We start from the raw sequence: 17,446 nt of genomic DNA, 5'->3' as shown, positions 1-17,446 counted from the left end.
TTATTGCCTGCATTTGCCATCTAAATGGAGATTCCTTCTTAAATTTTGAGAAATCCGCATTATTCATAGGCATTGCTTCACTTTTATTTACGTTTATCTTGTAACTCGACACTTCTCCATATTCCTTCCATTTCTTATATAATTCTTTTATTGATAGTTCTGGTTCTGTTAAGTACACTATAACATCATCCGCAAATAGACTGATTTTATATTCCTTGTCTTTTATTTTTATTCCTTTTATATTATTATCTATTCTTATCAATTCTGCTAGTGGTTCTATAGCTAACGCAAACAATAAAGGTGAAAGTGGGCATCCCTGCCGCGTTGACCTGCTTAAGTTAAATTGCTTTGATACATGTCCATTTACTGTCACTTTCGCTAATGGTCCCTTATATAATGCTTTAATCTAATTAATATACTTCTCCGGTAAATTGAATTTTTGCAATACTTTGAACAAATAATTCCATTCTACTCTGTCAAAGGCCTTCTCTGTGTCTAAAGCAACTGCTACTGTAGGTGCTTTATTTCCTTCTACTGCATGAATTAAGTTAATAAATTTACAAATATTGTCTGTTGTGCGTCTTTTTTTGATAAATCCAGTTTGGTCTAAATTTACCATTTTCGGTACATGCTCTGCTAATCTGTTTGCTAATAGTTTAGCTATTATCTTATAATCTGTGTTTAGTAAAGATATTGGTCTATATGACGCTGGTGAGAGTGGATCTTTCCCTTGCTTTAGTATTACTGTAATTATTTCTGTTTTACATGAATCTGGTAAGCTTTGTGATTCATCAATCTGGTTGATTACATCCAGGAGGGGCGGAATTAATAAGTCTTTAAATGTTTTGTTAGAATTCTATTGGGAATCCATCCTCTCCTGGTGTCTTATTATTTGGTAATTTTTTTATTATCTCCTGTATTTCTACTATTCCAAATGGTTCTGTTAATTTATTTTGTTCCTCTATTTGTAGTTTTGGTAGTTCAATTTTAGTCAGAAATTCATCTATTTTCCCTTCTTTCCCTTCGTTTTCAGTTCGGTATAATTGTTCATAGAATTCTCTAAAGTTTTCCTTAATTTCTTTTGGATTATATGTAATTTGTTTGTCTTTTTTCCTTGATGCCAATACCATTTTCTTAGCTTGTTCTGTCTTAAGCTGCCATGCTAGGATTTTGTGCGTTTTTTCACCCAGTTCATAATATTTCTGTTTTGTCTTCATTATATTCTTCTCCACCTTATATGTTTGTAGTGTTTCATATTTTATTTTTTTATCCGCCAATTCTCTTCTTTTAGTTGTATCTTCCTTCATTGCTAATTTTTTTTCTATATTTACTATTTCCCTTTCCAACTGCTCTGTTTCCTGATTATAGTCCTTCATCTTGGTTACATAACTTATTATTTGCCCTCTAATGAATGCTTTCATTGCATCCCATAGTATAAACTTATCTTCCACTGATTCCGTATTTATTTCAAAATACATTTTTATTTGTTTTTCAATAAATTCTCTAAAATCCTGCCTTTTAAGTAACATGGGGTTTAATCTTCATCTATACATTCTTGGAGGGATGTCCTCTAGCTTTACTGTCAATATTAAGGGTGAATGGTCCGATAGTATTCTAGCTTTATATTCTGTTTTTCTTACTCTATCTTGCATACTAGCTGATAACAAAAATAGGTCTATTCTTGAGTATGTTTTATGTCTAGCCGAGTAGTATGAGTATTCCTTTTCTTTTGGGTGTTGTTTCCTCCATATATCCAAAAGTTGCATTTCTTCCATCGATTTAATTATAAATTTGGTTACTTTGCTCTTTCTGTTAATTTTCTTCCCAGTTTTATCCATATTTGAATCCAAATTCAGATTGAAATCCCCTCCTATTAATATGTTCCCTTGCGTATTTGCTACCTTCAAAAAGATATCTTGCATAAACTTTTGATCTTCTTCGTTAGGTGAATATACATTGAGTAGATTCCAAAACTCCGAATATATCTGACATTTTATCATTACATATCTTCCTGCTGGATCTATTATTTCCTCTTCTATTTTAAATGGCACATTTTTACTAATTAATATAGCTACTCCTTTTGCTTTTGAATTATACGATGCTGCTGTTACATGTCCTACCCAATATCTCTTTAATTTCTTGTGCTCCAATTCAGTTAAGTGTGTTTCTTGCACAAATGCTATATCAATTTTTTTCTTTTTTCAGTAAATTTAGCAGTTTCTTCCTTTTAATTTGGTTATGTATTCCATTAATATTTAAAGTCATATAGTTCAACGTAGCCATTTTATATTTTGTTTATCTTCCCTTTCCGTTTTTCCATCATTACCTTTCCTCCTTTTCCATTTCTGTTTTCTTATTTTAAACCCTTTATAAGACAACATTCCTAAAACATCAAACATTTTCCTTATTCTCCTATTTAAAACTTCTTTAGCCCCAATCTCCCCTTCCCCTCCTGAGTTGTCCTTTATCCCTTGTCGGACAACCACATCTCCCCTCTCCATTTGGATTTGCGAATTCACTCGCAAGCATCAGCTGATTTTGCAGTGACCGCAACTCCTCCCCACCCAGCCCCCCCAGAAAAGATTTCACTTTTCATATGTAACAAAGGTCACTCTTTTAGTTCCCTCCTTATTCCCTCTATTCCATTTCCTTCCCTTATTAATTCTTGTCTATACTATCTATATTTTCCTCTAAATACGGATACATTCGCGTATGCACATTATACATATACACACTTATACCTCTTTACCCACATACATATAAATCGTGGTCATTTTTACTCTCATTACACGTCTTCATCCCTCAGTCTATTTTGTAATTGTTCTGCAAATTTTCATGCTTCTTCTGGATCCGAGAATAGTCTGTTTTGTTGTCCTGGAATAAATATTTTCAATACCGCTGGATGCTTTAGTATAAATTTATACCCTTTCTTCCATAAAATCGCCTTTGCTGTATTGAACTCCTTTCACTTCTTTAGGAGTTCAAAACTTATATCTGGATAAATGAAGATTTTTTGCCCTTTGTACTCCAGTGGCTTGTTGCCCTCTCTTACTTTTTCCATGGTCTTCTCCAGTACCTTTTCTCTTGTAGTATATCTTAGGAATTTTACTAAAATAGATCTTGGTTTTTGTTGTGGTTGTGGTTTAAAGGCCAATGCTCTATGTGCCCTTTCTATTTCCATTTCTTGCTGTAGTTCTGGACATCCTAGGATCCTAGGGATCCAATCTTTTATAAACTCTCTCATATTCTTGCCTTCTTCATCTTCCTTAAGGCCCACTATCTTTATGTTATTTCTTCTGTTATAATTTTCCATTATATCTATTTTCTGAGCTAACAGTTCTTGTGTCTCTATAACTTTTTTATTAGATTCCTCTAATTTCTTTTTTAAGTCCTCTACCTCCATTTCTACTGCTACTTCCCGCTCTTCCATCTTGTCCATTCTCTTTCCCATTTCTGTTAAGGTCATATCTATTTTATTCATTTTCTCTTCTGTGTTGTTTATTCTTCTTCTTAAATCATTAAATTCCTGTATTTGCCATTCTTTAAATGACTCCATGTATTCTTTAATAAGAGAAAGTATATCCTTTATCTTGCCTTTCCCTTCTTCTTCTATTTCACTGTACTCTTCCTCTTCCTCTTCTTCTTCCTCTGGGTTGGCCATCTGTTGTTTCTTTGTTGCCCTTTTCTTCTCTTCTTTCTTGTTTTCATTGTCTTCTGTGTTCTCTTCTTGCTGCAGGTGTTCTGCAGCTGTCGTTGCCGGCTGTGGAGATCGACTCCCCAGCTGGTCACCCCTCCCGTCGGTGTGTTTTTTTCATGCGCACCGCGCATGCGCGAGTAGTCACGCATGTGCGGTTGCGCACTTTTACTCGGCTCAACGAGCCATTTTTGTAGTCCACTTTCTACCGACCTGAGGGAGCGGGTTTCTCTCTCCACCGCGGGCCTCTTCGAACAGGTAAGGCCTTCTCCTTCTTCCTCCGTTGTCTTCTCTTCCTCTCTTCTTACCGTTGATTTCGATTTTTCTTTTTTTGTCGCCATCTTCTTTCCACCTTTATACTCACTTTACTTTAACTTTTATTTCTGTGCCTTTGTGTTTTCCTTTGTTTTTTCCGACTTTTCTGGAGAGGGCTGGAGTTCACCATCCGGCCACTACTCCATCACGTGACTCCCACCAAAGCACGTTGTGTTGAGGCGCAAAGATTTGTCCTTTCTAAGAGAGGCTGACGTGCAAAAGTTGCGACGAGTTGAGTGTGGCACACAGAAGTACCAGAGGCCAACATTTCAGGCCTGATCCTTCGAATAAAAAGTTTGGGAGGGGGAAAGGGGGAGGGACAGCGGGTTAGAGGTGGTAGGACGAAGAGAAGGATACTGAGAAGTGATGGGGAAGAGGGCTGGTAAAGACGCTCTCTGGTTGAAAAAGGAAGGGATGGTGGCGGGGAACTGGAGGAAAGGAGCCAGAGGAAAAGGGAACAAGAGAGACCTGGGGAAAGGGTTAACGGAGATTGGAGAAAGGCTGTCTGTTTGGAGAGTGCCGAGACTGATGTTGTTTGCAGGGAGCTAGAGGTGACTGTGAACTCACTAACAGCAATTGAGGAAGAAAAGAAACAACTGCACCTCCTCTCGGAATCCCTGCAAAATAATTTAGAGGTGAGTGCTTGAAGCGGGGGCGTCTGAAGGGTTGATGATGGAGGCGATGGAGTTGGGGATGAACTCAATTCCACCAGGAGCCCGAACACTCAGCTACATGTCCCTGCAGGCATCCAGACCTCAGTTACACTGGCCTCCTGAGCTCACAGGTTCAAGGCCAGATTGTTCATTTTGGTGTTACCAGCTCAGCTTTCCTTTGTGCCCTTGAGCTGTGTTTCAGCCATTACTGACCCATGCCACCATCACCATGTTTACAGAGTCGCAGGCAAGGTTGTACAGCAGAGAAACAGGCCCTTTGGCCCACTGTGTCTGTGCTGACCATCATGCCTGTGTACTTTAATCCCATGCCTGTGTTAATTCTACATCCTAATACCTAAACGTTATAAAATACTCACTGTTCCTGCAGCCTCCACCTCCTCTGGCAGATCATTCCTAAAACATTTACCCTTCAGCTGGCTTTTTCACCCTTTCAGTTGAAACCCATGCCTCAAGTTTTAGATACTACCACCATGCAAAACATCCGCTTACTATCCAGTCTATCACAACCTCTCCTAATTTTATCTGCTTCTATCACGTAACCTCTCAGCCTCCTTCAGGCCAGGGAAAGCAGCCTGGAAAACCTCTCCTCCAACGCACGTAACATCCTTGTGAAGTGTTTCTGAACTACCACAAGCTTTCCCCCAACCTTCCTATATATCAGCGCCAGAACTGCACACAGTAGTCCCCTCGCAATCTCACCACTGTCTTTGCTGTTATAACATGGCTTCCCAACCCTTGCTCTCAGCGTCCAAATCGATGAAGTCAAGTGTGCTGCATATCTTCTTCACCACCCTGTGAAACAAGAAAGTCTGCACATGCTGTGATCGTAGTTAATACACAAAGCATGTCTCCAGCATCCATAGGAGGCAAAGATACACAACCAACGTTTGGCCCTGAGCCCTTCGTCAAGGTATAAACAAAAAGAAGGCAGGGGCCTGAATAAAAAGGCAGGAGGGGATGGTTCTGCCTGCTCTTTGTTTATACCTTGACAGAGACCTCAGGCCCGAAACATTGTTTATATACAGAGCTCTCTGTGATGTTTTGGACAAAAACATTTTTTTCCTTTATTTTCCCCTGTGCTCCAGTTTTAAATTTGTAATCAAACAATTCATACATAATTAAAGTACACGTTCTAGATTTTATTCATGGTTATTTGTGTACATTTTGGTTTGATCATGTAAAAATCACAGCACTTTTTAATACATAGTTACCCCCATTTCGGGACCATAATGTTTGTGATTACTCTGGTATGTTTAATTGCTTCATTGGTGCAGGTATAAGAGAGCTCGGCTTGCTTCTAAGCTTTTGATCATCTTTGGAGTCTGTAGTTGCCATTTTTCAACCTGAGGACCAGAGTTGTGTCAATGAAAGTCACAGAAGCCATTATGAAGCTGACAAGAATAAAGTTGTCAGAGACATTGCCCAAATCTTAGCATTAACAAAATCAACTGTTTGGAACATCATCAAGAATAAAGAGCGTACTGGTGAGCTCAGTAATCGCAAAGGGATTGGTTTTCCAAGGAAGATCTCCACTGCTGATGGCGGAAAAATTTTCATTATAATGAAGAAAAATGCCCAATCGCCTGTCCGACAGATCAGAAACACTCTTCAGGAGGCAGGTGTGGATGTGTCGATGACACTGTCTGCAGGAGGCCTCATGCACAGAAATACAGAGGCTACACTGCAAGATGCAAACCATGGCAAAGGTGGTGTGCTTTGGATCTTGGGCAGTTCCTTTACACCTCCACATTTTGCTCTTGCCATCACTCTGATCCAATTTAATCTTGGTCTTTTCTGTCAACAGGACTTTTTTCCAGAATTCTGCAGGCTCTTTTAAATACTCTTGGCAAACTGTGATCTGACTCTCCTGTCTCTGTGGCTAATTAGTGGTTTGCATCTTGCAATGTAGCCTATTTTTAAGTTTTTCTGCCGACAGTATCATCGACACATCCACACCTGCCTCCTAAAGAGTGGTTCTGATCTGTTGGACAGCCGTTTGGGGATTTTTCTTCATTACAATGAGAATTCTGTCATCAACAGTGGAGATCTTCCTTGGCCAAACAGTTTCTTTGCCATTACCAAGCTCACTCTTCTTAATGATGTTCCAAATTGTTGGATTTGGAAATTCTAAGGTCTGTGTGATGTCTCTTACTGTTTTATTCTTGTTTTTCAGCCTCATAATGGCTTCTTTGATTTTCACTGGCACATCTCTGGTTCTCATGTTGAAAAGTGGCAAAGGCAATCAAAAGCTTAGAAGCAAGCCCAGCTCTCTTATACCTGCACCAATGAAGCAATTAAACATACCTGAGTAATCAAAAACAGCTGTGAAGCTAAATGTTTCAAACATTACGGTGCCCTGAAATGAGGGGACTATGTATAAAAAATGCTGCCATTTCTTCACGGTCAAACCAAAATGAACACCAATAACCTGGAATAAAATCAGGAATTTGCACTTTAATTACATATGAATTGTTTGATTACAAATGTAAAACTGTAGAGCACAGGGACAAATAAAGGAACAAAGTGTCTTTGTCCCAAACATTATGGAGGGCACTGTATCTTTGCCTCCAATGGATGCTGCACTTTTGTGTGTTAATTTCTTCACCACCTTGTCAACCTGTGTCACCACTTTTGGGGAACTATGCATCTGTACCCCTAGGGCTCTCTACAACACTCCTGATGACCATGCCAGTCACTATGATTGTGTACACGATATGTGCTCTAAACTTTGGTTCAAAGATAATTTAGATGAGGTTTTTGGTACTGTGTGTGCATCCTGTGGTGTACTGCACTCCGGGAGAGTAGCTGGCCATCACATTGGCTGTGGGCCTCCAGGAGCTCATAGCGTAGTCTCTGTCTGCCAGCTCACACTGAGCCTTGGTTCTTTGCTGAAACAGACCCTCTCCCAGGAGAAGCAGAGGACCTTGGAGAGGCTGCAGGACAGTGAGCATCAGACCCAGCAACTGACCAGCCATAATGAGCAGCTGTCCGAGTCCAGCGGAACCTTCCAGGCCATCCTGCTGCGTATCGAGGAAGACATGAGGAAACTGCAGGAGGAGAAGGTGCTTGCAGAAGAAAGGTAAAGGGGGAGGCAGGTGATGGGGAGGGGATGGAAAGTGCACAGGAGGGAGGAAGGTGTACTGGGGGGGTGTACAGGAGAGGGTGGGTGTACTGGAGGGGGGAATTCCATAAGGAGGGTGTACCGGAGGGAAGGGTGTACCAGAGGGAAGAGTGTGCCAGAGGGAAGGGTGTACCGGAGGGAAGGGTGTACCGGAGGGAAGGGTGTACCGGAGGGAAGGGTGTACCGGAGGGAAGGGTGTACCGGAGGGAAGGGTGTACCGGAGGGAAGGGTGTACCGGAGGGAAGGGTGTACCGGAGGGAAGGGTGTACCGGAGGGAAGGGTGTACCGGAGGGAAGGGTGTACCGGAGGGAAGGGTGTACCGGAGGGAAGGGTGTACCGGAGGGAAGGGTGTACCGGAGGGAAGGGTGTACCGGAGGGAAGGGTGTACCGGAGGGAAGGGTGTACCGGAGGGAAGGGTGTACCGGAGGGAGGGTGTACCGGACGGAGGGTGTACCGGAGAGTGGGTGTACCAGAGGGTGGGTGTACCGAAGGGAAGGTGTACCGGAGACTGGGTGCAAAAGTAGTGGACTCACACTGATCCCTGCAAAACATAACTAGTCACCAGCAGCCAGCCAGAAAAGGCCCCCTTTGTTCCCACTCTTTGCCTCCTGCCAGTCAGCTAGGACCTTTCCCGTATCACTGTGGGTTCCTGACTAGTTTAGTGGCTTCATGTGCGGCATCTTATAAAAGGCCTTTAGAAATACCAAATAAACTTATCTTTGTCTGTCCTGCTCATTACTTCCTCAAAGAATTCAAACAGATTTGTCACGTAAGATCTCCCCTGAAGGAACCATTGTGGCTTCAGACTATTTTATCATGCTTTCAAGGACCCTGAAACATCATGCTTCATAATGAACTCTAAAATCTTACCAACCACTGAAATGGCCTATAATGTCCTGTCTTTTGTCTTCCTCCCTTCTGAACAAATGGAGAGACATTTGCAATTTTCCAGTCCTCTGAAATCATTCCTGACTCTGATATTCTTGAAATATCACTACTAATGCATTCACAATCTCTTCAGCTACCTCTTCCGGAACCCTCAGGTATAGTCCAACTGGCCCAGGTGGCTTCACCTTCAGCCCCTTCCCAACCACCTTCTCCTTGTGAGCAATAACTACACTCACTCCTGCCCCCCGACTCTCGAATTTCTGGCATGTTGCTCCACAGTGATAACTGATGCAAAATACCTGTTCAGTTCATCCTCCATTTTTTTGTTCCCCATTACCACTTCTGTAGCATAATTTTCCAGCAATCCGGTCTCCATGCTCACCTCTCTCATGCCTCTCCAGTTATCTTTACTCAACTGTAACACTGACACATCCAATCTCAGCTTCTCCCTCCCAAACTGCCGATAAGTTCATGCCAACCTAATTTTCACAGTCGGCCTGAATATTGAAGTTCCCCCATCACCACTTCAAAACTGCATTTCATGCCTTCTGTAACACCCATCAGGATCTTTTTCACTTTTGCAATTTTTCAATCCTACCCACTAGGCTTCCAGATCAGTGGTTCTTGACCTTTTTTTTTCCACTTACATACCACTTTAAGTAATCCCTATGCCATCGGTGCTCTGTGATTAGTCAGGGACTGCTTAAGGTGGGATGTGGGTGGAAAGAAAAAGTTTGAAAACGACTGTTTTAATCGTACCTCATTGACTCGATTTGTGCACAGTTTCATAACTCCAAAGGAAATGGACCAATGACAATTTTTCTCAAGCAAAATATTTCAGTAACAATTGGGTCTAGAGCAGTGATTCTCAATCTTCTATTCCCACTCAGATCCCACTTTAAGCAATCCCTGACTAATCACAAAGCATAGGGATTACTTAAGTGGGATGAGAGTGGGAAGAAAAAAGGTTGAGAACCACTGTTCCAGAGCCTCTGACCCAAAGTCCCTTGCTAAGGATTTGATTTCATTTTATACCAACAGAGCCACCCACCCCCTCTGCCCACCTGCATGTCTTTCCGATCGGACATATTTCCTTGGATGTTTAGCACCCAGCCATGATCCTCCTTCAGCCACCTCTCCGTTAAGCCCATAACTTTATACCTACTGATTTCTCATGGTACTTTAAGCTCACTAACCATATTCGTACACACTGTGCATTCAAATACGACATCTTAATTCAGTTGTTCACCACCCTCCTCACATTTGTCATTGAATAAGCTTTCTGTCCTTTTTTTTGCTTCTGTCCTGCCCTCTCTTCCTTTTAGCTTTCTCCACATTTTTCCAATCCATTGAACCCGACCTGCCATTATTTACTTTAAAGCCCTATCTACAGCCCCAGTTATGTAATTCACCAGGACCCTGATCCCAGCACGGTTCAGGTGGAGCTCATCCCATTGGAACAGCTCTGTCCTTCCCCAATACTGGTGCTAACATCCCTCAAATTCACACCCACCTCTCCCCACCAGCTTTTGAGCCAAGTGTTTAACTCTCTAATCTTATTGACCCTGTGCCAATTTGCCAGTAGCCCTGATAGCAATCCAGAGATTATTACTGTTTTAATTGAGTACCTAGCTGTTCAAATGCCATCAGCAGAACTCGTTTCCTAGTTCTACCTGTGACATTGGTAACCACGTGGACCATAGCAACTGGATCTTTCTCCTCCCTCCCCAAACTCCTCTGCAGGTCAGATGAGATGTCCTGAATCTGGGCAACCTTTGGGACCCTCGATCCTCGCTGCAGAGAATGGTGTCTATTTCCCTAACGATACCATCCCCTATAGCCATGACATTTCTTCTTCTCTCCCCACCCTCCCAATCTTTTGAATGGTTTCCTGTCACGATGTCGCAGTCATAGGAACAGGAGTGGGCCAAAAATGGCCCATCAAGCCTGCTCCACCATTCAATATGATCATGGCTGATCTAATTTATGACCTAACTCCACCTACCTGCCTTCTCCCCATATCCCCTAATTCCTCTATCATGTAAAAATTTATCTAACCGAAGTCAAGTTACTCAACTCTCCTACAGCCCCCACTTTTGCCCACACAGCGAGCAAGAATTTCCAACCTGTTAGACGAGCAACGTGGGAGGTTCCATGGTTGTTGAATTTAAAAAAATGTTCTTGTACCGAGAGGTGCTGGTCTTTAGGCTTCTGCCCGAAGGTAGCATTGAGGAGGGGTTGTGACCAAGGTGATGGGGATGGGGGGGGGGCTCCTTTATGACATTGGCTGCCTTCTTGAGGCAGCGTATCATGCAGTGGATGGGAGGTTGACGCCTGTGATGGACCTGGCAAGGTTTGCCACTTTTTGCAGCTGTCTGCGTTCCTGGGCATGAGTTTCCAAAGCAGGTTTGTTGCAGCCAATTTATTTTCCACAGTGCACCTGTGGAAATTATATTTGACAAAATGCTATTTTCCTCAGAATTGGAGAAGGGCGGTGGTGAATGAGGGAGGGTCGGTAAATAGGGGAGGGACAGTGGTGACCAGGCCATTTCCTAAGCAAGGCAGTCACCGTGGAACAAGGGTGGACAAGGTAAACAGTGACCATTTCTCCTGGGGCATAGACAATGTTTAATACCCGCGATTCTCTGCCCATAGCATTGCCATGGTGAGCAGGTTGGGGAGCGTGGCTGGGGGGGAGGTGCGGTTGGGTGACGGGAGTAGTGACAGGATTGCCGATCCTTGCCATTGTCCATGCTGCAGGCTGAGGGAGAAGGAGAAGCGAGCCCTGGCTCTCCAGGAGGAGCGGGAATTCTATTCCACACAATCCCGTGAGCTCCAGCTCTCACTGTCCGAGCTGACTGTGGAGAAGCAGCAGACGGAGACCGAGCTAAGGGTGAGGGGGGGAGGGGTCATACACCACTCCCCCTGTGAGTAGCAGGGGGTGTGTGGGTGAGGGGAGGGGGTGTGGAGGGTGGGGTGTGAGTGTGAGGGGAGGTATGAAGCTGAGTGGATGGTGAGGGATGTGTGAGGGGATGATTATGTTTAGGGGTGTGAGGGGGGAATGGGGTGTAAGGGTGGGGTGTGAGAGGGAATGGGTGAGGGGAATGAGGTGTAAGGGTGGGGATGGGGTGAGGAGTGGGATGTGAGGGGATTGGAGTGTGAGGTGTGAGCAGATGGGTTGTGAGGTCGAGGGGGATGGGAATGGGGGTGAGGTGTGAGAGGGAATGGGAGTGAGGGTGAGGGGAATGGGATGTAAGGGTGGAGGTGGGGTTAGGTGTGGGATGTGAGGGGGATGGGGTGTGAGAGTGAATGCGAGTGAGGATGAGGGGAATGGGGTGTAAGGATAGAGATGGGGTGAGGTGTGGGATATGAGGAGGTTGGAGTGTGAGGTTGAGGGGATGGGAATGGGGGATGGGGCGTGAAGTGTGAGAAGGAATGGGTGTGATGTGCCCTGACTGATGAAGATAAACACCTTCTTCATCACCCTGCCTATCTGTGTTGAAGCTTTCATGGTACTGTGGATCAGCATGCCCAAATCTCTGTTCTGCTACCCTCCCCAGAGCCCTACCATTCAAGTTCTGGTCTGGTCTAACCTTCCTCACACTTGTCCAAATTCAATTCCATCTGCCCTTCTTTGGCCCACATTCCCAGTTCATCTGTATTCCTCTAAATTTTGGATCAATCTTTACAGTGTGACAAGTCACTTGCTCCTGTGGATTTTAAGGTAAAAGGCTGCAGAGGAAGTGAGCCACTGGCTTTTCAAAATGGGCTGGTTTCTGAGAGGACATCAGCATGGGAGGGAGGGAGACAAAACGTGAAGTGCAGTCAGTTTAATGATCTGCATGTATAGTCGAAGAAGTAGTAGCTGGTCATTCAGAGAAGCTGAATGTAATCAAAGCTTGAAAGTTAAATCGCGACTGACAAACTTGCGTGAATTCCTCATGGGTGGAACAGAGTTGTTAGAAGGAAACCTTGGATGTCATGAGTATGGAGTTTCTGAAGACATTTATTTAAGATCCACATAAAAGGCTGATGCACAGAGTCCTTGGTATTAGAATCAGTGTCGTAAAAGGGGCTGAAGATTGGTCTTCAAATAGAAGACAGATTGAGAATAGGTGGAATGTTTTTCAGACCAGAAGGATGTAACTAGTTGAGAAGCCCAAGTCTGCTGATGCTGGTAGACTGGAGCAATGTGCACAGTACTGGAGGAACTCAGGCAGCGTCCGTGGACTGGAAGGCGGTCAACGTTTCAGGCCAAGAATCCTTCGTCGGGAGTAGGAAGGTGGGGTGGGGGATGGGGGAGGAGCAAGGTGATGGGTGAATAAAGGTGGAAGGGACAGAAAAGAAAGGAGGTAAGAAGTGATAGCTGGAAGGGGCAGAGGGCTGAGAAAGATAGCAGAATCCTGGGATTCAGTTCTTGGCCCTAGAAGAGTATAAGGTTTCCACGTCTGCTGATGAGTCCAAAATAAGTGGGAATGTATGCAGAAGTAATGGATATAAGGACTCTGCAATGGGATAAAGAGAGGTTGAGTGAATGGATGAAAGTTTAACAAATGTAGGCCTAATATTGCATGGATATAGAATGAGTTATCAGAGGAAGGGGGGCCCAGTGATATTTCTAAAAGGCATTTGGACAGGTGCATGGATAGGAAAGGTTTATGGGTGAATGCAGGGATATGCGACTACCTCATGTGGCCATTTTGGCTGGCCTTGACAAGATGGGCCACAAGGGCTGTAAAACTCTATGAGTGAGAGAAGAATCAGAAGGCCGCCCATTATATAAATGGAAAGAAATGGCAAATGAATCATGTTCAGGAGCAGAAATCAAAAAGCACGCAAATCAACAGGACACAAGGAGGCAAAAGGCAGAATGGGCTTTATTGCAAAGGAGTTGGGGTTTAGAAGTAGGGGAGTACAAGGGTTTGGTGCCACCTTGGTCCCCTTCGTGAGGCAAAGGATAGATTAGCATTGAAGTCAGTCTGAAGAGAGTCATAGACTAATTCCTGAATGGGAGGTTTGAGTTGTCACATGGGTAAATAAGTGGGACCTGCATTGTTTTGTGTTTAGAAGAATGAGGGGCAATCTTTCATCAGACCACCTCAGCTGCTGCCTCAGGAAATGGAAAGGCTCTGATCCCCAGCCATCAGGAGAACAGTGTGTGGATATGGGTGTGCATTTGGATATAACTGATAAGATAGAACACTATAGCACAGAAAAGTCCCTTTGGCCCATCTAGTCTGTGTCAAATTCTTATTCAGCCTGGTGCCATTGACCTGCACCTAGATCATAGCCATCCATGCCCCTCTTGTCCATATACCAATCTGAAATTTATTTAAATGTCAAAATTGAACGTGCATTTACCACCTCAGCTGGCAGCTTGTTCCACACTGCTGCCACCACTCGCTCCACCACTCTCTGTGTTAAGTTGTTGCCCCTAATGTTCCCTTTAAACATTTCACCTTTCACCCTTAACCCATGTACTCTGGCTTGTATCTCACCCAATGTTAGTGGGAAAACCCTGCAAAATGTCTGAGGTCAAGATAAGCAATCTGTCCCAGCCACTCGCCAATGGATCCCAGAGGAATGGGGTGTGGACTTTCACCCCAAGCTCTCCCTGTTCCACTACCACCTAACCTGACCACCAATATTTTGCTGCAGTCTCCAAAGCCTTCCTCCTCCTGTCAGTCACACCACAGTTTTCTGTATTCCACAAACATCATCATTTCCCCCCGCACTGTGATCTAAATCATCAACGTTCCCAGGACTGGGTATGAAGGCCATGAACCCCTTCCGTGCTGCCTAATTTACAGCCTACACCCCCGGTACGTTTTGAATAGTGGGAGGAAACCAGAGCCCCCAGGGAAAACCTACTTAGACACGGGGAGAACATACCAACTCCTTACAGTCTGGGATTCAAACCCCGGTCTCGATCGCTGGCGCTGTAAAGGCGTTGTGCTAACCGTTAAGCCAACCATGCCAGCCGAAATGATCAATTCTTAAAGACACCACATCCCACAGTACTTTCACTTTTGCCATGTCTATCCCATTTAATATTCTACACCTGTTTGCCTTCAGTGCAACATCAGCCTCATCCCCTTTTCATAGGATCATGGCTGGTTACAGCACTGAAGGGGGCTATTCAGCCCCACCTAAGTGACCCATTAGTGCCAACCCCCTGAACCTATCTCTGTAGCCTTACAAATTTTTGTCTACCACACCTCCCTCTCCAAGACCATAATAAACCCTTCTCCTGCACATCTAGAGTGAGTATGCTCCAAATTCCAACTGCACATGGAGAACAGTTTCTCCCTGGATCTTCCGATCTATATCGGTGATCTTTACTATTGGAACCCCGAAAACAGTAACAGTGTTCCACTGCCCACTCCATCCAAACCCCCTGTCAATTTAATAGGACCTTCACATCTCCTCTTCCCTAAGTAATACAGTCCTAGTCTCTCCAGTATTGTAATCCCAAGAATCATTCTTGTTAACCCCCTCTGAACCCTCTGCTGCATCTCCATGGTCTTCCTATATAAAGAGATGATCAGAGTTGAACAAAATGCTCCAGTTGTAGAGGTTCAGCATGAATTCCCTACCTTGTGGCTCTATGGATAAATCCCACAAAGGTATGTGAATTGCTCTTTGAGCCCTGCCACTATCAATGAATTGTCCCTCTGTTCCTATACCCCTTCTAAAATAGGTTTATTCAGCCTCTACTCATTCTTATGACCAACCTGCAACACCTAACTCTCCTCGGGCGTAAACATTATCCGCCATACACTTTCCCATTCACCACTATTCTCAGAATTATGCCACAATCATTACCCCATCAAACCCATTTGTGAGCTCATCAACAAATTACCATCAATTTGGTTCAACCCTTCATAAAACTCTGAGTACCTCCATGCTCCCTGACCTACTCATTGCGAGGAGAGGCAGACACCCATCAAGGGAACAGCAGCCACATCATCCAAAGGGAGGAGCAACTCCATGCTCAGGGAAACTGAATGTGGAGTGTGCTTTACAGATTGTATTGCCCTTCTTCCTCAGGGATGAGGATGACTTGCTTTCACTCCATCCAGCTCCCTGGGTTCTAATGTGGTCAGTGAGGACCAGACCCTTGCACAGACAGGGCAGGAAAGGCCAAGGGATGGGATAGGTATGCAGCTTGTGAGGTGGTGCACTCCCTTTACCCTGCAGCGACCCAGACTCCAGATCCGTAGTTAAACAGGAAAGACTGCAAATGCTGGGATTGTAGAGCAATGTACAAAATGGCCTCCATTCAGAGAGCTAACTCCATCCCATCACTTCTCAACTTCTTCTTTCTACTACCTTCCCACCCATAGCCTCTGAAGACCTCTGACCTGTTGGCCTGCACTCCTTCCCCTGCCCCTTCCCCCATTCATCTCCTCTCTCCCTGCATTTGCTCACACCTTGATGAAGGTTTCGGGCTCAGAACATTGGTGATCCTTTGGTTTGTAAGGAGGCTGTGAGTTCCTCCAGCACTTTTGTGTGTTGCGCGCCAGGACCACAGTCCCTTCCATGGGCCAGCTATGCCCTCGGGGAAGCCATGGGCATACCTGCCTGGCAACCCCTTCCCATGATGGAGATCGGAGTACAGCACTGATTGTCCAAATTAGGCGTGTGAAGGAGGCAGGCCACCACCTGTAGCTGACTGAGTGCTGCGGATGCTGCAGTGGGGTGGGAGGACTTGGACACCCACAATTGCCTGACCCTCGAGACAAGCCCTGAGGCACACAAGAGGGGTGGATATTTCTTCCTCACTGAAACAAAGCCGTGTTTCTTGGGCCAGGAGGAAATGAAGTCGCGCGTGGAGCTGGAGCGGAGGCTGAAGGAGGCAGAGGAGGCCCTACAGCGGCTGGAGCAGGGGCTGAGTTCCAGTGAGCGCACCATCGAGAAGAATGAGATGATGAAGGGCGACGTGGGTGAGCTGAGGAGTAAGTGCCAGCACCCTCGGGAGTGCTCATAGAGCTGTCAGCAAGCCTGTTCCACAAACACAGCCCCCTCACTACTGCGGCAGTACTCAAAAATTAAATTGGAACATAAAAGCACAGTGTAGACCCTTCAGCCCACAATGTTGTGCAACCTACATCAACAATCTAACCATTCCCAACCTCACACCCATATACTTCTATTTTTCTTGCATTCATGTGCATGTCTAAGAGTATTTTAAACCTCCACCACCACCCTTGGCAACGCATTCCAGACACACACTACTCTCACTACTCTCTGTGGGGAAAAAAAACTTACCCCTGATGTCTCCTCTAAACATTCCTCACCTTATACAGATGTCCTCTGGTATTTGCTCCAATTGCCCTGGGGAAAATGTGCTGGCTGTCCACCTTATTTACGCCTCCTTATTTACGCCTCTCCTTATCTTGTAGACCTCTATTATGTAACCCCTAATTTGTCTTTGGTCCAAAGAGCTCTGTCAACCTTGCCTCACAAAACCCATTTTCCAATCCAGGTAACATCCTGGTAAATCTCCTCTGCACCCTCCAAAGCTTCCACATCCTTCCTGTAATGAGGTGACCAGAACTGAACACAATGTTGCAAGTGTGGTCGAACCAGAGTTTTAGAGAGCTGCAACATTACTTCATGGCCCTTGAACCTAATCCCCCGAAGGCGGGCACACCGTAAGCCTTCTTAACTATGCAATCAATCTGTACGTCAACCTTGAGAGATCTATGGATTTGGACCCCAAGGCCCCTCAATTTTTCCACACTGCTAAGA

General features: G+C 44.6%; 1 protein-coding gene across 2 annotated transcripts in view; it reads left to right on the top strand.

The window, feature by feature from the left end:
* The window catches only part of plekhd1 (pleckstrin homology domain containing, family D (with coiled-coil domains) member 1), a 91,716-nt gene that overhangs the window by 53,610 nt on the left and 20,660 nt on the right, over positions 1–17,446 (top strand). For both annotated transcript variants that reach the window (XM_069915274.1, XM_069915273.1), the window contains 4 exons: positions 4,551–4,644; positions 7,581–7,762; positions 11,453–11,585; positions 16,506–16,650. In XM_069915274.1, coding sequence (XP_069771375.1) covers positions 4,551–4,644; positions 7,581–7,762; positions 11,453–11,585; positions 16,506–16,650 — 554 coding nt within the window. The remainder of the gene's footprint in view (positions 1–4,550; positions 4,645–7,580; positions 7,763–11,452; positions 11,586–16,505; positions 16,651–17,446) is intronic.

The sequence above is a fragment of the Narcine bancroftii genome, chromosome 2, assembly GCF_036971445.1.
Source record: "Narcine bancroftii isolate sNarBan1 chromosome 2, sNarBan1.hap1, whole genome shotgun sequence".
Taxonomy (NCBI): domain Eukaryota; kingdom Metazoa; phylum Chordata; class Chondrichthyes; order Torpediniformes; family Narcinidae; genus Narcine; species Narcine bancroftii.
Note: the sequence above shows the minus strand (reverse complement) of the source record. Positions and strands in the feature narration are given on the sequence as shown.